The sequence below is a fragment of the Cynocephalus volans genome, chromosome 1, assembly GCF_027409185.1.
Source record: "Cynocephalus volans isolate mCynVol1 chromosome 1, mCynVol1.pri, whole genome shotgun sequence".
Classification (NCBI taxonomy): Eukaryota; Metazoa; Chordata; class Mammalia; order Dermoptera; family Cynocephalidae; genus Cynocephalus; species Cynocephalus volans.
This window is the reverse complement of record NC_084460.1, coordinates 291,948,450-291,972,292: the sequence shown is the minus strand read 5'-3', so window position 1 is coordinate 291,972,292 and position 23,843 is coordinate 291,948,450. Positions and strand designations below refer to the sequence as shown.

General features: G+C 41.1%; 1 protein-coding gene across 1 annotated transcript in view; it reads left to right on the top strand.

Moving 5' to 3' along the window:
• DNER (delta/notch like EGF repeat containing) overlaps positions 1-23,843 on the top strand; it is a 353,549-nt gene that overhangs the window by 234,252 nt on the left and 95,454 nt on the right. Inside the window, exon 7 of the mRNA XM_063077946.1 lies at positions 15,068-15,181. Within this exon, the coding sequence (XP_062934016.1) occupies positions 15,068-15,181 (114 nt within the window). The remainder of the gene's footprint in view (positions 1-15,067; positions 15,182-23,843) is intronic.

Genomic DNA, 23,843 nt, shown 5'->3' with positions numbered 1-23,843 from the left:
TTTCCTCTAACATCACCCTGGTGAGACCACTTTAAATGCACGAAACCTCGTTTAGAGCTTTCCCAGTAGGGCCATATGTCCTCGAAAGGCATCCTTACTATATACATCTTTGAGTCACGACTTTTCTTATGTTTGTTATACCAGAATGTTCTCCAAGGAAACAATAAAACCTCTGATTCCCTAAAAGGAGAGATCAGTATTTCTAATAGTCACCTATCTTTGAACCAATTATTTTGCTTATTCCTAGAATATCACAATTATAAATTCTTCAGTAACTTAAAGTATTTAGAGTCAAATAATTTATTTTAAAATGTGTCGGGTCTGCAGCCGGCCAACCCAAATGGCCCTAGCCTCATTCCTTTTGGTGGGCGATCAAATGGCCCGGATTCTTCTTTCCCTCCTGTCGCCTTTGGAAGGAGACGGGGGAAGAGAGCCGTGAAGAGAGGTGAGCACACCCGCTGGCCCCAACCAGCCCGGTTAAAGGATACTCAGACGCAGTGGGGTTTCTGTCGAGCAGTTCCGTTTATTATCACACAAGCACTTGCTTTTAAAGGCAAATGGGGAAGGGAGGTTTTTTACATAATCTTATCAGCTTAAAGGTCAAGGGCATGCATCCTGTCTCAATGCCTAGCTATTGCAACCACGCAGTGTTCATGAGTGTGGAAGCACGTATTTGGCCAATAAGGGCTAAGGCAAGGTTCCCGCAGACACTCCCACCCTACTTCCTCCTGGCGCCGTCTTAGGCTGCCACATTAATACACCCTTGTGGGCCCATAATGGCGCCACTTGTAATGTCACTTAAGGTGGCGTTAGTTTTTAAGGCCCGACAAAAATGGTCTTTAATTTGCTAGATGTTATAAATATTCCTATAGATTCTGATTTTTGAAAAGGTTCTGAAGGTGCTGTTTCTCTGCTTTGTAAAGAAGCAGTTTCTGTGTAAGGGAAGGTAGGAGGCCTTTGGACAAAAACAAAGGTTTTCAGTCTGAGGGACTTGAAGTCCCATTGACCTAAAGCAAGGTTTCTCAGCTTTGTATCAGGGACATTTTTAACTGAATAATTCTTTATTGTAGGGGACTGTCTTGTATATTGTAGGATGTTTAGCAGATCCTTGGACTCTACCCAATAGATGCCATTAGCACCACCAGACATTGCCAAATGCCCCTGGGGGGAGAATCACCACAACTGAGAAATACTGACCTAAGGAATTAATTCTTGATAGAGGCTGTGGCAGGGGAAAAAAGATGGAGAGCTCTGTATCAGACTTGACCTGCCATGTTGCAGGGACCTGTGGCAGGTGCTGAACACTAGCTGGAGAAGCAAGACTTGAAGTTCAGAAGAGGGTCAGTACCATTCTCCACCCATCGCAGTCTGGCTGGGGAGGGAAGAGCCTTTAGTGGCAATTACTCATTGCAGGGTTTCCCAAATTGGGGGTACAGACCATTGTAGCAGACAAGGTGACTTCACAATTTTTTATTTAATAGCCAGGAGGGTGCTTCAAAAAGTTCATGGAAAGATTTGTATTAGCTTTCAATTCTACTTTCCTATGAACTTTTCGAAATACCCTCGTATGTATTCATTTTAATGTGCATTAGGGGAGAGAGTAGTGAGCACATTTTACCCGTGCTGTTATGGATTTTATTGCTTAGGCAGAGGCTAAATTTAAGTTGAAACGTATAGTTGATTTTAGGACAAACACTTTAAGCAAATGGAGTCATTCCTTTAGCAAATATTTTTGCCAGGAAATGTTGAAATTTGAGAGTCCAGCAATTAATAAAGCAAAGTCCTGATTCTCAGGGAGTTTATGTTCTTGAAAGGGAACCAATAAAGAAAATCATTTCAGGTGATGATAAGTATTTATTATATGATGATAAGTTACATATTATATGCATGCAGGAGCCCTGGGGGTCCATCAGGGGCCTCTCGGGATAGATCCCTGCTCCCATGGGGTCATCTTCTAGGTGGGGAGGTAACATGCATATGTGTGTGTTGTCAAGTAAAAGTAAGTGTTAAGTTGAAGAATAAAGGAGAGAAAATGGCCTGAGGTCTGAGCAGGTGACCTCTCAACCTAGACCTGACTAACGGGATCAAGCAGCCGTGGAGGGACGCACAGTCAGAAGAAACAGCCATGCAAAGTGACGATGGGGTCTTGGGGTGAGTGTTCCAATGTCCCAAAATAACTTTTGTGCACAGGAAAGACTATCTGAAATTATCTTTCATATTTATTCCCTTCTGAGAATTACACTGAAAGACTACAGCTATTCTCAAGCTCTGTTCGACATTCCAGTGTGTACTGACTTAATATTATCTTTTGACTTAAATTCATCAACCAAAAATAAATGACCCAACTACACATTTTAACTGGAGTCATAAGTCCGATAGATCCTCTCACACAACACATTTTCTCAATCATTACATGTCCTTTGCATATCAACATGCACCGATGAGCTTAAACAAGACACAAAGTGGCAATACCACGGGTTTGGTCTATGTCATCACGTCCTCATCTCCGTATTGCTTCTGTCTTTATGGTTGAAAGACTCTTACTGCTAAGGGAAGAGTTGTATTATTCTAAGCTAATTGCTGTTCTTGACCCAAATGAATTGGCATTGGTGAGAGACCAAGGTTGTTTCTGGGAAGGAGGTTTTTGGCCGTCTCATGAGACCTGGGCATGCAGAGCAGTTCTTCCCTTGTTGGTGAGGTGAGCACACATAGGTACTCGTCTCCTTTAATTGCCATCCCACAACAGGAAACTCCCAGTCCTTGCTTTTCAGATGGGCTTGATTCACAACCCACAGGCCCTGGGTTCCAGAGACATCATCGCTCAACTGTTGTAGCTAGCTTCCTTCCCTGCTTTGATTGTGCAGTATTCTAGCTCCCTTAAGACATTTTCATGTCTCCCTACTTGGTTCTAGAGATGACTTTAATGCCCTTCTGTTAGGTCTTCCACTGTGTTCTGTGATTCATTTCTAACCTCTCCTGTCTTTATTTCCTTATTCTGCAGATGAGATTTCACTGTACCTTCACTAGCTCCCCACCCCCACTGCAAAAAACTTAGTTGCTAACTTTCTTCTGCAATTTCCCCATTACATGGCAGTGTTCAACTTGTGCCCTGCTCCTCCTTCCAGGGCAGGACCGTAACTGGTTTTGTTGCAACCTGCATCCCTCTCATGTCTTTGTCTGGTCCCAAGGCCACAGCATGAAAACGATGCTAAAGACTGTGGAAGGAGCTTGGCGAGTTTGGGAACAGAGCGAGGCCCTGGTGGCTGCAGCATTGGGGTCAGTGGGGAGAGAGGACCAGGATGAGGGGGCCCAGGGCCAGATCATTTTGTGCCTTTTGTCTAGGCAGTAAAGTGTCTGGGTTTCATTCCAAATCCTTTGGGAAGCCACGGGCAGGTTTTAAGTATAGGAGTAACAGGATGTAATTTTTATCTTAAAAAGATCTATCTGGCTCCTCCCATGTGGAGAGTAGGTTCTAAGCAAGCAAGTGGAGAGATGGGCAGGGAGACAGACCATGGCTGGCATCCCGGCAAGAGGCGGTGCTGCCTGGTACTAGACAACATGAAAGGTGCTGTGTGATATGACAATAATTTGGAGGGTGGCCCATGAATGCTTATAGTCGGGCTATGAGGGGGTGGGGCATATCACCCACTAGAAGAAAGGAACTTAGTCAGTTACTGATATTTGTCTCATAGTTACGTATAGACTTTTGTCATTTGGGAATCAGAATAAAGGAAATTTGTCACCATCATGCATTTTTAGGAAAGTCTAAATGACTTTCACACCTTTTCTGCATACTTCTGTGGCTTTGCATGGGTTTTTCTCTGTGCCTTGCCAACCTTCCGCTTGGGAACCTATGGTCTAGGTCTTCAAGGCTGAAGTGCCCACTTGCGTGTGTGCTGGAGCGAATTCTCCCACAACACACATGACACAGACAGCACATATCACCTTTCCTATCTGCAGTTGGTACTATCACTGTCTTCCTTGAACATCTATGTGGTCTTCCGGTGTCTGTCACTGCTGTAGCAGGACAAGGAAATATTATTCACGGTTGACATGGTTACTTTATTCCCCAGAGAAGAGACTAACTTTCAGCAGGATGGAAGAAGGAACCTAGGCAAAGCTTTAATGTTCTTTTTCACTTAAATTTCTACCAATCACTCATTTAGTTTTGATTCCTTGGTTATGGGAATGAATAAAAACAACAAAAAATGCAGGAAGGGTGGTTTGTGTAAGTCTTAGGCATCCAGTTCAGAGTATCATGAATATATCAATATCAATGATTTGTCTGACAACTTCGGTTAAGTCACTGCTCTCTGAGGGTCCAAGAAATGACCTGCTAGTGTTTAAGAGCCCCTGAATCCAGCCACAGATGCTCATGGTTCCTTGTTCTCTGCTTCTCCTCTCCTGAGAACTGCCCTCGGTTGGCTAGTGGGAGTGATGCAGTTAACGCTGGTACTCTTGGAACTTCTAGCCATTGACTCCCTTGAGGCCAACAGTGATACCTGGCTCCTCTTGACAAACCTGGTGGGGACAAGTGTCAGAGCCTGAACTATTGCACTATAGATCCACAGCTGGTTATTGCTAAGGACGCTGGGCAATCCCCTAATCTTATAACTCCAGCCCTGCCTCTGCCTCCTCCAGGTCCCCCCACTCCTCCATTATTGCCTTTCATCTCCAGTAACACATGGACATATCAATATTCTAATACTTTACAGGTCTAGCTAATTACATATAATCTTTTTCTTCGTAGTTCCATGTTTCCCTTATTTTCAGAATCTTTAATAAAGAGACTTTAAAACTCAGGGAAAAAAAGCAAAGACATAGTGTTGACTTTGGACCAGTGTTCCTCATTGGAGGGGAGTGCTGGCATTTCGACTGTGGCAACTCTATTATATTATTAGGCTATCTCTAGTAGTGCAGGACTTCAGCAGCATCATCCACTAAATGCCAGTGGACCCCCAGACTGTTTTGACAAACCAAACACCTCACAGATTAAAAATGTGTTAGCCTTTCAGATTTAAATCTTACTAAACTTGCATGCAGTATTGGAGCATTTTGCAGCATTTAAGATTTACCTTACTTATAGGTTTAATTTATTAGACCTATAAGAACCAATTAAGTGCATGGGAAGACGTGTGTATTATCAGAAAATCATGGTTCTTAAAAAGGAAATTGTTTATATTAATAAATATAGCTTAAAGTATTTAATTAGATTTGTATCTGAGACCAAACATTAAAGAGGCCATTAAGAAATGAACTTTAAAAAGTCTCCTGTTGTTAGGGATGCATATTGAAATATTTACAGGTGAAATGAAATTTGCTTTAAGATACCCTCATGGGAAAAATATAAAAATATGAGGACATCAGATGAAAGTAAATGGACAAAATGTTAATAATTGTTGAAGCTAGGTGATGGAAATGTGAGGTTTATATACTAGTCTCTCTATGTTTAAGTTATGTTTAAAATTCCCAAATAAAAATAAGAAAGTGATTGTTAATATCTTTAAAGAACGTTGAGGTTCACAGAATCCTATGTTCTTGTTATTTTCTTTCTGTCTGGTAGGGACACATGGTTCTTACAGGCAATATCTAGTTGACTGCTGACTGATCTTCATGGTTTTGTGTGATTCTGTGGTCACAGTTCTAAGGTCTTTCCAACAACAGTATCATGACACCATCCATATCCTTTCAGCTACACTGCTTCTAAGAAGCCACCACTTGTAAATGGTTATCTTTTTCATAAATGTACTTTTCTAGCCATATTGTGAAAACTTTGAAGGCAGGGATTTAAAAAAAAAAAATTCTCAGCATCTCCAGCCATAAGCTGTAAATCATGAATAAATATTTATGGTTTTTACTTTACATTTATCTCTTTGTCTATGCTATATATTTTCTTATCCATTATTTTCTGTTATTTTTCCTTCATGCAAAATAAATATTTGTTGATGATGGTGATGTGCAGTGCCTTAGGCATAATTTTGTGTTTAAGGGCTTGGGCACAGAAATTTGATTCTGTGTGTGACTTTGCACAAATTCCTTAATCTTTCTGATCCTGTTTCCTCACTTGTGAAATGGGGATGATTATAATAGTATTGACCTCATAGGGTTGCAGTGAGGATAAATTAATATATAGATAAAAAATGCTCTCACAAATATTAGCCATTATTTTTATCCAAAAAGTTATTTGTAGCAGTCTTCTTAAAAATAATTTACTCCATGGAGCCAGGGACTGGTCCCTCCTCCCACAACCAGGCACACCGCCAGTGCCACGGGGCCTGGCCTGGGTCCAGAGGCATGGAGCCAGGAGCCACCAGCAACTAGGTAAGGAGCATGCCAAAAACATCACTTCCACATGAGTGGCCCACCACAGCCACCACAATAACCATGGCTGCCATGAAAGCAGCTAGACACCACAGTCAGATGGTCTGCCAGCCACTAGAGTGCACTGACAAAAGGAGAGGCACCAGTAGAGACCAAAGAAAAGAAGACAATATATTTCTCTACAAAGCCTATTCCAGAGAGACAGAAGAAGCATCTGCTCTACGATAATATTGGGGGACTTGAACACACCTCTCAGCATTGGACAGATCATCTAGGCAACAAATCAGAGTAACCATTACTCTTTCAGAAGGAGAGAAGAAATCTAGGGTTATCAGAGGGGGGAGGGGGAGGGTGGAGGGGATGTGGAGAGATTGGACAAGGGGCATAAAGAGTAATTACGATTAGTAACAATATATACATGCAATTTATATTGATTTGATCAACATGTCAATGTTGAACCCCCAAAATATGTATAATCAATTATGATTCAATAACAATTAAAAAAAAAAAAAATTTTAGAGCTTTTTAAGATGGCGGCGGCTGCGGCGGCTGGCGCGGAGTAGCTGAGGTGGAAAAGGTGGCCACTGGGCCTCAGGCAGCCGGGAAACTTGTGGACCTTCCTCTCGCCATCTCTTAAGGGAGGACCGCTGCTGCGGGCTGGTCGTGGGGGGTGACCGCCACTTTGCCCCCGGCAGGAGAGGCTGCCTCATTTACAGGCAACAGCTTTGAAGTGTGGAGCAGGAAAAGAACTGTTTCTCAGCTGCAAAAGCGAGTCTCAAAACAGGGAACACGGCGCCAGGGCTGCTGTGGATGCAGCCAGGATCCCGGAGGCCGGGGCCGCGCTGAAGGCGGCCAGCTGCCCTATTCAGGATTTGAGGTTTCAGGCCGGCATTAAAGAAGTTTCCTGGGAGCGCCCGAGCCGCGCCGCGACTGAACAGCCCGAGGCGGCAGCGGCCGAGAACTGGGAAAGGCGGCAAACCAGAGACAGAGAGCGAGCACCTGACCTGGCACAGCACTGTGAGTGATCCCTGGCACAGCTCTGTTCGGGGGGTGGATGCCCACGTGGCTCCCGCCTGCACCACCAGGCCACTCACTGCCCGGTGCTGCCTCCATTTTCCCAGGTGCGGGCAGCTCCGCCCTGCTCGGCCATCACTGAGCCCTCCCACTTGCTGGCCTGGCGCCGGGCTTTCCGGAGCCTGCGGACCGGCCTCCGCTCCCACTCCCTCCGCGGTTCTCTGGCGGGGCTGGTGGCGGGGGGCGTCCCGGGCCAGTGTCGGGAGGGCAAGGAAGTACGGGCGGGCCGACTTTCACTCCACCATACCCTGTACTCCGGCCCCAGGTAAACTCCCTGTTACTGGCAGGCAGATACCATCTCTGCGGCCACCAGTTTGGAAAAAAGCCTAACGAATTTCTGGTTGGGAATAGTGTGGTAGGAGAGTTCCCAGGTCTGCTTGAACCTGCCGGAGACCAGGCTGCAGGTGGGCGTTAGACTCGGTTTATGCTGGGGGGATACAAAGGTGAACAAGACCCGAGAAAGATCTACATAGTGCTACAAAGGCACCCAGAGAGACCGGTCGTCTGTGCCCTGCAGAAACCTGGTAGACTTCCTGGGCGAGGTGGTGCCGAGCAGGGTCTTGAAGGCCCAGCTGATAGACGAGGGGTGCAGAAGACACACCCCAGCCCAGCACAGTGCGCATAGAGTGGGGAGATGTGCGGCCAGGGAGGCGGAGACTCGACAAAAACCACACACCAGGTGGGGTCGCCACTGCATGATCTAACAGACTGGGCCAGAGCACACGGAACAGGGAGAAGTCCTGCACAGGTAGTGAAAGCTCAACAGAGATCACACACCCTGTGGTACGTGATCCACCAGCCCAGCAGAGTCCAAGCTGACCAGAAAGGTGGCTCCCCGGAGAAGCCCAAGACCTGAGGCAACCACACACACAAGGCACTAGAGGCCAACTGAGCAGTCACGGAGGGAGCCATACGAAATTGGCAACCACAGCAACATCCTAGTTAGTCATTAGTCTCAAACCGGTGGACTGTGAAACCCCCGGCCACAATGAATACACACCAAAAAAAAGATACCAGAAATACAAAAAATCAAGAAAGTACACCACCAAAAGTTAATAAATCTCAAACTCTAGATCCTATAGAACAAGAAGCCCTTGAAATGACTGACAAGGAATTTCGAGTGATAATTCTAAGGAAACTGAATGAGATACAAGAAAACTCAGCTAGACATCATGATGAAATGAGGAAAAGTATACAGGATCTGAAAGAGGAAATGGACAAGGAAATCAATGTCCTGAAAAAAAATGTAGCAGAACTTGCTGAACTGAAGAAGTTATTCAACGAAATAAAAAACACAACGGAGAGTTTAACCAGCAGGCTTGTCGAAGTTGAAGAGAGAACCTCTGAACTTGAAGATGGGCTGTTTGAAATAACACAAGCAGACAAAAAGAAAGAAAAAAGAATCAAGGACATTGAAGAAAATCTGAGAGAGATATCAGACAACCATAAGCGATCAAATATCCGAGTCATGGGTATTCCAGAAGGGGAGGAAAATGGAGATTCCATTGAAAACATATGCAACAAAATAGTGGCAGAAAACTTCCCAGGTATAGGAAAAATCACAGATCTTCAGATCCAGGAAGCTCAACGAACTCCAAACGTATTCAACCCAAAAAGACCTTCTCCAAGACATGTCATAGTCAAATTGGCAAAACTCAGAGACAAAGAGAGAATCTTAAAAGCTGCAAGAGAGAAGCGTCAAATCACCTATAAGGGAGCCCCAATCAGGTTAACATCAGACTTTTCATCACAAACCCTAAAAGCTAGAAAGGAATGGGATGATATTTTCAAAATACTAAAAGACAAAGATTGCCAGCCAAGAATACTCTACCCTGCAAGGCTATCCTTCCGAAATGAGGGGCAAATAGTATATTTCTCAGACAAACAAAAACTGCGGGAGTTCACTACCACAAGACCACCCTTACAAGAAATCCTCAAGGGAGTACTGGGTTTGGTTCCTGAAAAATAACTACCACTGCCATAAAAACCCAAGAAAATTCTAAACCTGCTAGTATAATAAAAATGGCATTCATGAAGAGAAAACAAGCTAACAAAAACACTATCTACAGCCTAAGGAACCAACAAACACAGAAATCAAACAGTAAATCAGAAAGCAAGGAACAAAAGACACCTAAGACAATCAAACAACCAATAAAATGCTAGGAATAAATCAACACCTTTCAATAACAACTCTTAATGTAAAAGGCTTAAATTCCCCAATTAAAAGACACAGACTGGCTGACTGGATCAAAAAGCAGGACCCAACTATATGCTGCCTACAAGAGACCCACCTCACCCATAAAGATTCACACAGACTAAGAGTGAAAGGATGGAAAAAGATTTACCATGCAAACAGAAAAGAAAAACGAGCTGGAGTAGCTATTCTTATATCTGACAAAATAGACTTTAAACTAAAAACCATAAAAAGAGACAATGAGGGACACTACTTAATGATAAAAGGACTGATCCATCAAGAAGACATAACAATCATAAATATGTATGCACCCAATGTTGGAGCAGCCAGATTTATAAAACAAACTCTATTAGACCTAAAGAAGGAAATAGACACTAATACCGTAATAGCAGGGGACCTGAACACCCCACTGTCAATATTAGACAGATCATCTAGGCAAAGAATCAGTAGAGAAACACAAGATCTAAACAAGACTCTAGACCAATTGGAATTGGCAGATATCTACAGAACATTCCACCCAACAACCTCAGAATTTTCATTTTTCTCATCAGCACATGGATCATTCTCCAGGATAGATCACATATTAGGTCACAAATCAAGTCTCAATAAATTCAAAAAAAATTGGAATTATCCCATGTATCTTCTCAGACCACAATGGATTAAAACTAGAAATTAATAACAAACGAACCTCTGGAAACTATACAAACACATGGAAATTAAACAGCATTCTACTTAATGACATATGGGTCCAAGAAGAAATCAAGCAGGAAATCAAAAAATTTATTGAAACTAATGAAAACAATGATACATCATACCAAAACCTGTGGGATACTGCAAAAGCAGTATTGAGGGGAAAATTTATTGCATTAAACGCTCACTTCAGAAGAATAGAAAGATGGCAAGTGAACAACCTAACACTTCACCTTAAAGAACTAGAAAAACAAGAACAATCCAAACCTGAAGTTAGCAGATGGAAAGAAATCATTAAGATCAGAGCAGAACTGAATAAAATTGAAAACCAAAAAACAATACAAAAGATCAATGAATCAAAAAGTTGGTTTTTTGAAAAGATAAATAAAATTGACAAACCATTAGTATGGCTAACAAAAAAAAGAAGAGAGAAGACTCAAATAACAAAACTTAGAAATGAAAAAGGCGATATTACAACTGATTCATCTGAAATACAAGGAATCATTCGAGACTACTATAAACAACTATACGCCAACAAATTTGAAAATCTGGAGGAAATGGATAAATTTCTGGACACACACAAGCTCCCAAAACTGAACCGTGAAGACATAGAAAATTTGAACAGACCAATAACAATAAAGGAGATTGAAGCTGTTATCAGAAGGCTCCCAACAAAGAAAAGCCCAGGACCAGATGGATTCACAGCAGAATTTTACCAAACATTCAAAGAGGAATTGACACTGATTCTTTACAAACTATTCCAAAAGATTGAAACGGACGCAAATCTCCCAAACTCATTCTATGAAGCAAACATCATCCTGATACCAAAACCAGGTAAAGATATAACCAAAAAAGAAAACTACAGGCCAATATCCTTGATGAATATAGATGCAAAAATCCTCACTAAATTACTAGCAAACAGAATACAGCAACACATACGTAAAATTATTCATCACGATCAAGTGGGATTCATCCCAGGGATGCAAGATTGGTTCAACATACGCAAATCAATAAATGTGATACACCATATTAATAAACTCAAACACAAGGACCATATGATAATCTCTATAGATGCTGATAAAACATTTGATAAAGTTCAGCACTCATTCATGACAAAGACCCTCTATAAGTTAGGTATAGAGGGAAAGTATCTCAATGTAATTAAAGCCATATATGCCAAACCCACAGCCAATATCATCCTGAATGGGGAAAAGCTGAAAGCTTTTCCTTTAAGAACAGGAACTAGACAAGGATGCCCACTCTCACCACTCCTATTCAACATAGTGTTGGAAGTATTAGCCAGAGCAATCAGAGAAGAGAAGGAAATAAAGGGCATTCAGATTGGAAAAGATGAAGTCAAACTGTGCCTGTTTGCAGATGACATGATCCTATATATCGAACAGCCTAAAACCTCTACAAAAAAAACTGCTGGAATTGATAAATGATTTCAGCACAGTAGCAGGACACAAAATCAACACACAAAAATCAGTAGCATTTCTTTTGTCCAATAGTGAACATGCAGAAAGAGAAATCAAGAAAGCCTGCCCATTTACAATAGCCACCAAAAAAATAAAATACTTAGGAATTGAGTTAACCAAGGAGGTGAAAAATCTCTATAATGAGAACTACAAACCACTGCTGAGAGAAATTAGAGAGGATAAAGGAAGATGGAAAGATATCCCATGCTCTTGGATTGGAAGAATCAACATAGTGAAAATGTCCATACTACCCAAAGTGATATACAAATTCAATGCAATCCCCATCAAAATTCCAAAGACATTTTTCTCAGAAATGGAAAAAACTATCCAGACATTTATATGGAACAATAAAAGACCACGCATAGCCAAAGCAATGCTGAACAAAAAAAATAAAGCTGGAGGCATAACACTACCTGACTTTAAGCTATACTACAAAGCTATAATAACCAAAACAGTATGGTACTGGCATAAAAACAGACACACTGACCAATGGAATAGAATAGAGAATCCAGAAATCAACCCACACTCTTACTGTCAGCTGATCTTTGACAAAGGCACCAAGTCTATTCAGTGGCGAAGGGACTGCCTCTTCAGCAAATGGTGCTGGGACAACTGGATATCCATATGCAGGAGAATGAAACTAGATCCATACCTCTCGCCGTATAGTAAAATCAACTCAAAATGGATTAAGGATTTAAATATACACCCTGAAACAATAAAACTTCTTAAAGAAAACATAGGGGAAACACTTCAGGAAATAGGACTGGGCACAGACTTCATGAATACTACCCCAAAAGCACGGGCAACCAAAGGAAAAATAAACAAATGGGATTATATCAAACTAAAAAGCTTCTGCACAGCAAAAGAAACAATTAAAAGAGTTAAAAGACAACCAACAGAGTAGGAGAAAATATTTGCAAAATATATATCTGACAAAGGATTAATATCCAGAATATATAAGGAACTCAAACAACTGTACAAGAAGAAAACAAGCAACCCAATTAAAAAATGGGCAAAAGAGCTAAGTAGGCATTTCTCTAAGGAAGATATACAAATGGCCAACAGACATATGAAAAAATGCTCAACATCACTCAGCTTCCGGGAAATGCAAATCAAAACCACATTGAGATACCATCTAACTCCAGTTAGGATGGCTAAAATCCAAAAGACTATGAACGATAAATGCTGGCGAGGCTGCGGAGAAAAAGGAACTCTCATACATTGTTGGTGGGACTGCAAAATGGTGCAGTCTCTATGGAAAATGGTATGGAGGTTCCTCAAACAATTGCAGATAGATCTGCCATACGACCCAGCTATCCCACTGTTGGGAATATACCCAAAGGAATGGAAATCATCAAGTCGAAGGTATACCTGTTTCTCAATGTTTATTGCAGCACTCTTTACAATAGCCAAGAGTTGGAACCAGCCCAAATGCCCATCATCGGATGAGTGGATACGGAAAATGTGGTACATCTACACGATGGAATACTACTCAGCTATAAAAACGAATGAAATACTGCCATTTGCAACAACATGGATGGACCTTGAGAGAATTATATTAAGTGAAACAAGTCAGGCACAGAAAGAGAAATACCACATGTTCTCACTTATTGGTGGGAGCTAAAAATTAATATATAAATTCACACACACACACACACACACACACACAGACACACACACACACACGAACGGGGGGGGGGAAGAAGATATAACAACCACAATTATTTGAAGTTGATATGACAAGCAAACAGAAAGGACATTGTTGGGGGGGAGGGGAGGAGGGAGACGGGAGGGAGGTTTTGGTGATGGAGAGCAATAATCATCCACAATGTATATCGACAAAATAAAATTTAAAAAAAAAAAAAAATTTTACTCTCAGAGGGCCTTAGCCCTGCCCAACACCTCCTACAACCAGGCCAGCAACAGAGCCAGCTGTGAGCCAGCTGTGAGCCAGCCCCACCCCCTTCTCCCTCCCCACCAACAACATCTAGGAGTGTACTTATTATTTAAAAAAAATCACTCTCCCTCATTTTGAATTTAAAGCTTTCATTTGAAAACATATCCTTAACATGATATTGTCATATTAAAATATTCTGTTCTGGAATTTTTGAATTGCTTTTGGCTCTGTTGTCTAAATTTTTAGTTCATATGCTTGTGTTGCTTGTTTTCTCATACCCATGATTAGCTAGCATCTCCCAGACTGTTTTAAAGCATGTGAGGAAGAGGAGGATTGCAAATGAATGTCTCTTCACCTACACTCTGCAGTTTGTACTGGTTTGGCAAGTAATTGAAGCTCAGGCAAATCATCTCTCTTTTAATATCATTGATTTATTTTTGCAAATCTTAGATTCAAGTGCTACTAGCAGTCTTTCAAAACCAATAATTCAGAAAGAAAAGTTTTTAGGTAGTTAAAATCATCCTAGAAATAATGTTACAGTATGATCACAATTGTGTAGAATATATCTATGCATAAAAATGTCTCATAGGAATTATTTCCAAAGTATTGATAGTCTTGTCACTCAACATAACTAAGGGCAACTTTTTTCTCTATTTTATGTCTCATATTTTCCAAATTTTCTTTACTATTTCCCACTTTAAAATGAGAAATATATTAGCATGTTGTTTTTTAAACTTGTCTCTCTGGGGGGATTTGTTTTCAAAATTAATAAAAAATCTAGAATTTATTTAAAAGCTTTTTGACTGCGCCAGTGTTTCAATAGATTTACATCCTTATTTTCTCAACATGTGTGTGGTGATTACGATCCAAAAAAATCACCATGGAGGCTTGATTCACAGAGAATTTAGAGTTGAATTTGTGACTCAAATAATTATTAAGAATAATATTTTAATCACTTTACCTTTAAAATGGGGGGATGAGGCAGAATTAACACAGATGGGTCTTTCTAGGTCTAAAGGATTATAAATTAAAAATTTTAACACCTAGACATTTCCCTAATGCTTTTTATATAGATATTGCAATAACCTAGGGAAAGAGGCCATCACCTCAGTTAGTTCAAGCAGAAAGTTGTAAATTCTCAGCTTCTCTGTTCTGACTGGTACTTCAAGATAAAACACAGTCTTTATGCTGAAGAAAAGTCTCCCTTTGCCATAGGTATTTTTGCAAAGTAAATGATTTGTGAACTATGATTCTAAATTGCCATTTTTTGTTTCTACTTGTAAGACTAAATTAGATCAAGCAGTGGCCGGGAGACTAGCCCATGGCTGCTGCTTTCACTGGGTGGGTACTAGCTGAGTCCTCCAATTCCTGGGATGGCTCATTTCATAAAATGTAAAATCTTGTTTTATTCAGGTTATACTGGAGAGCTTTGCCAATCCAAGATTGATTATTGTGTCCTAGACCCATGCAGAAATGGAGCAACATGCATTTCTAGCCTCAGTGGATTCACCTGCCAGTGTCCAGAAGGTAAGTATTGCTTATTATTCCAGGAATACCTTACATTTTCTACTTTAAATCACAGACCAATTTAATAAGCTTTTTACTTTAAATTTCTGAACAATTCAACACAAGAGAACTTCCTGTTTTGTTCCATTTATATAACAACAGTAGAAGATGGTTCGTTTTTTTTTTTTTTTTTAGCTGTATGCTGGAATAACTTGAAAATTGCATTTGCATATTAGATGTGTCTAGGAACTTCTGCGTTTTTATTTATCCATTAAAATGAGTAGCTATAATAAAATCTCTTTCTAATGGTAAAATAGATTCCTATTTTGTTAAATTTTTTGATTTTCGATACCCGTTCACATAAAAAAAATCAACATAAAGTTCATCTATTTTTTAAAAAATCAATTTTATAACATCTTAGAAAATTTGTCACCTGGAAAGCCACATCTTTAGAGATACTTTTGTTTCTTTTATTATTATTATTATTTTTTTAAAAAACCAGTTTTACTGTCAGAGTAGTTTCACCCAAAGAAGCAGGCAGATAATCACAGCTATGAAGCTGGTGTTCAAGGAATGATTTTGTACTTTGAGGAAGTTTTGTTCCCATTTCTGCTTGGAGGGATGCTATGGAAAGGATTACTTTAAACCTTTAATGTTGTAAGAATGATATTAGAGTTTTTTTCTTCTTTAAAACCGGCATATAAGCTCTTGATCCACAGAAATGACATTGACAGCTACATAGAGTCACATCCTCTGCAGAGATTAAATGTGGAGCCTGAGTGCGTAAGGAAACATCTCTGTGCTCAAAATCACCCTAACCTGCCCTCAGCTGAGAGGGTGGAGGAAGGCAGTGGTGCGATGGGTGTTGATAAGAGGCCACTGGCCTCCCAGGGAACCTGCGTGCTTGGGGTACCCAGGAGCTGTGATCGGCAGCGCCTCACACTCTCTGATATTTTGAAGAACTGAACATCCACTGAAGGGCAGTTTCTTGTCTCCCAGCACCTGCTCACTTGGACGGGGGCAGGGGAGGGATGGCTGCAGCCCACCTGGCTATCCCCCCTGTAGCTGGGCCTGCGGTGATGAGCGTGGTTACCATGGTGATGGAGTTCCCTGTACCTAATGAGCTCCACTCTCCCTCCACTAATCCTTTTTTTTTTTGGCATGCATGCTGGACTCTCTGAAACAAAAGGGAAAACTGGAGATGTTGCCAAGGGCTGATCACTAAGTGAGCCACACCGTTGTCACTTGCCTATAGAGCACGTTGCAGTTATTCAAAGCTTTGTCACGCCCTTGATTAGTCAGCTGCCACCTAACTCTGGTTGTAGGCTTTGCCATTTAGTCAAGGGTGGGCTGCAGGGTCATTCTGGGATCAAATGGGATTTTGGTGAAAGAGCTTGGACAACTCTAAAATGCTTTATTATTAATGCTTTCATTGTTACCAGAAAGTTACAACAAGGCCTCGGATGCTCAGAGAGGTGGTGATTTGCACAAAAATTACACTGGTGATGTTACCAAACCCAAATCCAGCTGGCCGCCCCAACCAAAAACCCTGGCTTGGCTTGCTAAAATCAGCTACAGAACCCAGGGCATTCAGCTCCTGGCTGAGGCTTGCCAAAATCTTGTTACTAAACCCAAGTCTGGCTGCCTGCACCAAATAATAACAAGCACCTTAAGTGTTGGTGAAAAATGGAAGTCAGCTTTTATCCAGGAACACTGGTGACCTGAAGAGAGACGTTAGGCTACCCCATCTCTGGTAAACCTGAAGGAGAGTGGCCAGACTAAAACAGTCTCCAAGACTCAGATTAACTGAGGGGTGTTTCAAAGAGGAGGTTGAGAGAATGGAACATGGGAAATGAAAAGCAGGAGGGAGGGGGATGTGAGCTGTGGGGGCTCCGTGCAAGGAGCCAGGTGCACGGTCTTGCCAGGACTCCATCTGGTTTCTGCTCCTGTCCTGTCCTTGCTGTTATCTCAGGGTCCTGCTGGAGGGTGGAATCAGCACAGCTTTATTGACTTCTTCCTTGGTTCCTCAGGGTCTGGATAGTACATGTAAGTCTGCAGCTCCAGGATGACCAGAAAACAACTTCACATTTATGTACATATGTCATCTTACCCTGTAACCAAGGTTCAAAATACCAAATAACCACAGGAAAAGAGGGAACTCAGAAAAAAACTGTTTTTTAAAAATGTGCCTACAGCTCTGGCGGTTTTAGGTCCCAATGGCTTCATTCTTGCTCAGTCCAACAATAATAAAGGATGGCCATGAACTAGAACTTAGGAATTTTGCTTTTACTCATATTTTATTTTGCTAGTTGATAGAGATTTGCTGAGCACATCCTGCATACCAAGCACTGTGCTATGTGTTGGGATATAATGGCTTGCAAGGCTGAGATGGCCCCACGAATGAGTACGTAATTACATGCAGGAATAGGTACTTGAAGATGTACAGAAAGGACCTGCCTGCCCTTGTGGAGTTGGGAAAGACTCCCTTGTGCACAGACCCCGAGAGGGGAGGGAGACGATGGCGCAGCTGAGGAGGAGCTAAGACAGCGAGGAGGAGGCTGGTGGCAGCAGTTGAAGTGTTCGGGGCAGGCTTTCAGGGTTTGTGGGATGGAGCGAGGCATTTCAACTGCATCCTAGAGGGAAGGGAGGTGGAGCATAGGTTAGAAGCAGGGTTCCACCCCTTACCTGTCAGCTTTGTGCCATGAGCAAGTGACTTCACAACTCTCTGTATCTCAGTGTTCTAATCTGTAAAATGGGAGCAACAATAATGCCCACTTCAGAGGGCCAGTGTAAGCATGAAATGAGGCTGAAGGCAACGTGCTCAGCACAGTACCTGGCTAAGTGCTCATAAATATTAGCTGTTCCATCATTCTTGATTCATCATAATTATTATTACTAAGCCATCAATACATTTAAACAGAGGAATTTGAATTTTTCATTCTGGAATAAAGTTGGACATAAATTGGAAAAAACAAGAGTGGAAGAACAAGAAGACCTTGGGGACTGTACTAGGAGTCCAGGAAATGGATGTTGGCTGCTAGGAAGGGAAAGGGAGGATCTGCAAAGGAGACAAGCCGATGGATTCCAGAGAATTTTGGAGGTAAAGTGGTGGGGGAGGGAGAGTGAGGTGGCAAGTGTGGCTTCTGTCATTCTGTAGTTGGCTGTGCCATTCCTAAAGAAACAGAAAAATGGAGAAGAAGTGTTCTACTTTGGACATGTTGTTTGGGGGGCCCTTGTGACACCCAAGGGGAGATGTCAGACAGGCAGCTGCTGTAGAAATCTGGAACAAGTCTGGGCCAAGTCTAAGTACAGAGACACTGCTCTGTTGGTTGTAATGAAAACCCTGGGTATGGAGGAATCATCTAGGGATGCTTCTCTTTTATCCAGTGGCTTATCAGTTCCTCCATGCTGCCTAGTAAAGCCCAGAGAAAATGAGATGCTCTGAAATGGAAACGTTGAAGGTGAATTTCTCATCATGAAGACTTGCGTTCTGATGTCTACCTTTGCTGAAGACTGACCAGGGAAAGGGGGCTCGAGTTTAGTTTAGAAGGATGCACTGGGATGTTCTGAAGCCTCTTAGCAGGAGCACTTAGCAGTGACTGGCATTTTTAAAGCAGCCCCTCTCTGTGGCCTTTTCTTAGGGTGATTGTCATTGTAACTAATACCACTTTGCCCTTTGAGAGGAGCCTGTGTCTGCAGGATCCTTCTCACATCAGCCACACTGGGAGAGCAAGTTTGGAAAGTGTTGCAAATCCGCAAGATGTTCTAGAGTTCCCAGCCAGCCGTTGGTCCTTGCCCGCCTCCTTCCCATTTTCTTCTTTGTATGTTTGTGTTGATTCTGTCTGCCCTGTTTCCCTGTGTTATCCTTGGAGGGAAGGAAATGTATTTCATTCATCTTCTTGCCCCGGCCACTCCCAATACCCTACCTTCAGATCATGTTTTATGTTAGCAGGAGGTTAATGAACATTTGATAAATAATTTAATTATAAAAGTCAACACTTAGATATCACTCACTATGTCTACTAATTTGATCCTCACAGCAATCCTATGAAGCATCCATTATTAATATTTCCATTTAACAGATTGGAAAACTGAGGCACAAGAGAGCACATAACTTGCCTGAGGTCACAGCCGAAAATTGAAACCCAGGAGGCTTGGCCACAGTGCTCCTAACCATGGTTCTATAACATCTCTGAATGAATTCTTTAAAGGAAATCCCATTATGTTTATTTTTAAAGAGTATCTTTGTAACCACAATCATGAATAAATTAAATGAAGTCTGTTGGTTTAAAATTTCTGAATATCCCTGCTATTAAAATTAAGTCTGGAAAAAGTGAGAACTTTTTTTTTCTTTTTTGGGGGAGCAAGGATAGTGAGATCCTTTCACAACAATCCCTCCCAGACCAGAAACTGTTAAGACTGGGTTTTCCCCGTGAAGAACGCTTTCAACACAGCACGTTTGCATCCTGGCTTTTTTCTAAGCTTTTTTCATCTTCATCCTACCCCTTTCAAGGATCCTTTTCCATCTGATCTGGGCCAGGTCCTCAGAGGTTGAATTCCTCCCTGGGTGCTGACTCTTTGACTCCTGCCTTCTTTCTAACCCCTTCCCCCAAATTCAAAGTCGGGCAGCTGGAGAGCAGCTGTGCGGTCACCAGCACTTTGCTGTCCCTCGGGAGGTGTCTGCTCTTCTATGCTGAGATTTTTATCCTTCATCGATGGGTTCTATATTTTCTTCGAATTTCTGTTTGACTCTCACTAGGTTCATATTTGAAAAGCGTGGTTTCAGGCTCTAGTGACAGTGGGGGCAATAAGAAATAAAAGTAAAAATATCACAAGTGTTTTTTATATGTCCCTTATTGAATGATAGCAAAACCAAAGATAACGAATTAGAACCTGGTATTATTGCATAGGAATTTATTCTTTACCTTAAGATTATTTTTGTGTTTGGTTTAGAACTTTGAGTTTCTTATAATTTTAAACTAAATGCATTTTAATTCTGAAGATGTCTAACAATATATACTTACTATAACTGCATATTGGTATTTGAATATGTATATTTAAATATATGTGTGTATATATGTATGTCTGTGTATATGTACACACACACACACACACACACATAATCTGAGTACTACTATCCAGCCATCATTTTTACTTTAGCGTCTCAATTTTTAATCTCTCTCTACTGCCGGGTATTTGAAGTAAAATACCATATAGATTAATAAAGAATAAAAAGAAGTCAATTGTGATTAAAGCATCCAGCAGCTAAGGAAATTCACCTGTTCTGCAGGTGTGACTATTCACATCATGCAGAGCACAGCCGATAGAATGGAGTTACCTTCCTGACCTTCTACCTGTTACAGGGCACATGGTAGTCAGAGACCAAAGTGGGAGTATGGGGCTTCATGCACTGTTTTGAGAAAATATTATTTTGTCTAATGCATTTTAAAAACATTAATGTAAAGACATTTTCCAGTGCTGTACTTACTGATAGGAATATAGATACATAGAATTTGTATTAACTGCTCTTGTACTATAATTATGAAGGCAAGAACTGCAACTGGGTAGGGGACTCATTCTATGTATCTGTAAACATTGGAGTCAGACATTGAAGACCTCATAACATGGAAATGCCTGTAGCCAAGTGTGGAGAGTTGGTGTCCTTCTCTGGCCTGGAGGTCAGTAGTCCTGAGTTGGGGCCCCAGAACAAGGTGGTGGAGCTGAATGTTTATGAATGTGGGTTTTAGGATCACACTGCTTAGCTTTGAAGTCTGGACCCACCTCTTTTGGCAAGATCTTTGCTTCTTTGAGTCTCATTTTTCTTATTTATAAAACAGGGGTGATACTAGTACACACCTTATGAATTAGTGTGAAGAATAGAAAAAGCCCTTAGTACTGTATGCTTGGCAAATAGCTGAATAAATGCTAGCTATTTTGTTGATGATTATTAATTAGCCATTATCACCTTGTGTGAGTCATATAATTTTCTCTTTTCCAGCCTTTGTTTCTTTGTTATAAAATGATAGAGTTGACTATAATCTTTAAGGTACTCTAAAAGTCTTTGATTCAAATATATCAGTTTAAGAGCTGCTTGCTGAGTCAATAAATCCATCCTGTTTCAAGTAATGTTTATAGAGAAAAGTTTTGTAACCTATAAGTGACTCTAGGGGAAGCCTGGGGTCTAAATATTTATGCTGGGCCAAAGGTCCTGTAAGTTAATTCCCACTGCAACAAACTCCAAGGGTTTATCCAAACTATTTTGTTTTTCTGCATTTTATAGCCTTGAGTAATCTAGCCATCTAAATCCTTTTGTCTCACTCAAATTTCAGTGGTAATGCTGTTCATCTTAAAGGGATTTATAGGCAATAGCAATCCATGTCATAAAAGTTATCTCTGAGGTAATGTGTATTGTTAAGAAACTAGGCATGTTACCTAATAAGGGTTTAAGAATGGTAGTTCTGGGATTCGGTTGTTTTTTTCCAGTGTACTGATATGTATGATCTTGGTGAAAGCAGTTTCTTAGGACCATATAAAACTGCATGCATTTACATAAGAAACCTGCAACGTGTTCTCATAAAATTAACAGACGTGAATAAAATGCTGTTCTTATTGTTTTAAAATTTGGCACTATCCCTAAATCACCACTTCATTTTGGAATCAAAGCAGCTGATATCCTTGGAGTTTCAGGTGGTATATACTTTCACCTTTTGGAAACAAAGCAGGGTATTAAGATTAAGTGCGAGTACAATTTTATTTCTGTTTGGTGCATGCTGATTCATTTTTGTTTTACAACTAAGTTCACTTTTTTTTCTGATTTTTGTGTTTTGCTTTTTCACATTGCACAGTTTCCCTGAGATTGTTTAAATAAAAATACTCCAAGGAATTTTGTTTGCCTGCTTTTTTCCATTAGCAGTGGAAACAAAATCTGCAGTAACTTTTAGTGAATGACCAGGATCTTGTCCCTCAGGTTTAGCTCTGCTTCCCCTTTGGGAACCATTCTCATGCCCATGTTAGTGCTGGCAGGTGCAGTCAGAAGTTACTCATTCATCAAATGAGTAAATAAATAATGATATCTTGATGCTTTTCTTTTTAAAAAGAGGTAGGATATACCTAACAGATAAACTCAAGTTTTGATTTCTTAAGGTGTGTGTCCAGATCTCCATTTAAAAATTCAGGTATATGTCATGAACTTCAAGTATCATCTCTTTCTTATATGGCTTATGGTAATGACAACAGAATCTGCGTTAGCAAGAACAGTAGAGATGACATCTGCCATTTGCTGAGTGCCCACCAAGGGTTAAGCACTGTGCATGACACTTTGACATTATTATTCAGGATAACTTAGCAGGTAACAACTGAGGCTAAAGTGGACTTTGCAGTTTGAGTTTGAATCTGTGTTTGGTCACTTACTACCTGGTGATCTTGGGCAAGTTACTTAAATTCTCTATGCCTCGTTTCCCCCATCTACAGAGTGAAGGTAGAATTAGTACCTACCTAAAGGGGTTGTTATAAGGATTAAATGAGGTATGAGTATACAGTGCTTAGAACAGTGCCTAGCAGACAGTACGTGATTAATAAATGTCAGTATTTAATCCCTACGACAGCTGTACGAGGTAGATATCATTATACCATTTTACGAATGAATCCTGAAGCTCTTAAGGTCCTGGTGGACTCAGGATATAAACCCAGGGTTGTCTGACTCTACAGTCCATGTTCTTTGCTGAACTCAAGGTAGAACTTGGTCCTCTCTGATCAAGGTGTACCTAGAGTAGAACTTAACTTTGCTGAGGTCCATGTTCTTTGCACCAGCTCCTCTCTGATCAAGTTCTACCTTGAGCAAAAGCTATTTGGACACGTATCTCCTCCATTAGGGGGCTCCAGGCTTGTCCAGGGCAGCACTGCTAAATCAATATTTTTGTATCCTTTAAAGCACCTAGTACTTAAGTATATGGGAGACATTTGTTGAACGGGTAATTGAACAATTGAAGGAATTTGAAAAGGAATTTGAAGGAATGAGTAAATATCTCAAAACTGTTCCAACAGTAACATTTTATACGGGAAGAAACTCCTGTCTAACCAAGATGGACAAACAGGCAAACAGGCGAGCCTTGCTGGCTAGACCCATTGCAAGCTCAGCAGTGCCAGCAGGGAGTGTGGGCCTGGATCTTAGGATCATTAGGTTGTTTTCAGTGCTCCATTCATGCATGGTTTGGGGGTCATCCAAAAACTCAGGCAGAGTTAATATGTAGAATTTGGGGGTCTCCTTCTGACTCTTCTTTCCCAGGACTCTCCCTCAATCCTCATAGTGCTCTTGTCCCAGCTCCTTCCCCAGGTTCCTCTGGACAGAAGGGACAATTTTAGTGCTGGACCATAGTCACAGCTATGGGAGACCTCAGAGTAGAGCTCCCTAAACTCACCCCATGCTGGCTGCTGCCTGCATATTTCTACACCCCTACAAAACCTGCTTGCCTTAGTCCACTTTCCAGAGCCTTGAGGTAGTTGCTTTTTTTTTGTTTGTTTGGAGTTTAGTTGTTATTTGTGGGAGGGTCTTTTTGTTAAAGCCTTACTTCTCTATACCAGAAGCAGAATGTTCCTATGATTGTTCTTAAATGTAACAAAGATCCTTTGCAATAAAAATATAAATATCCCAGAAGCAAATAGAATTTTTATTTTTCCCTGCAGC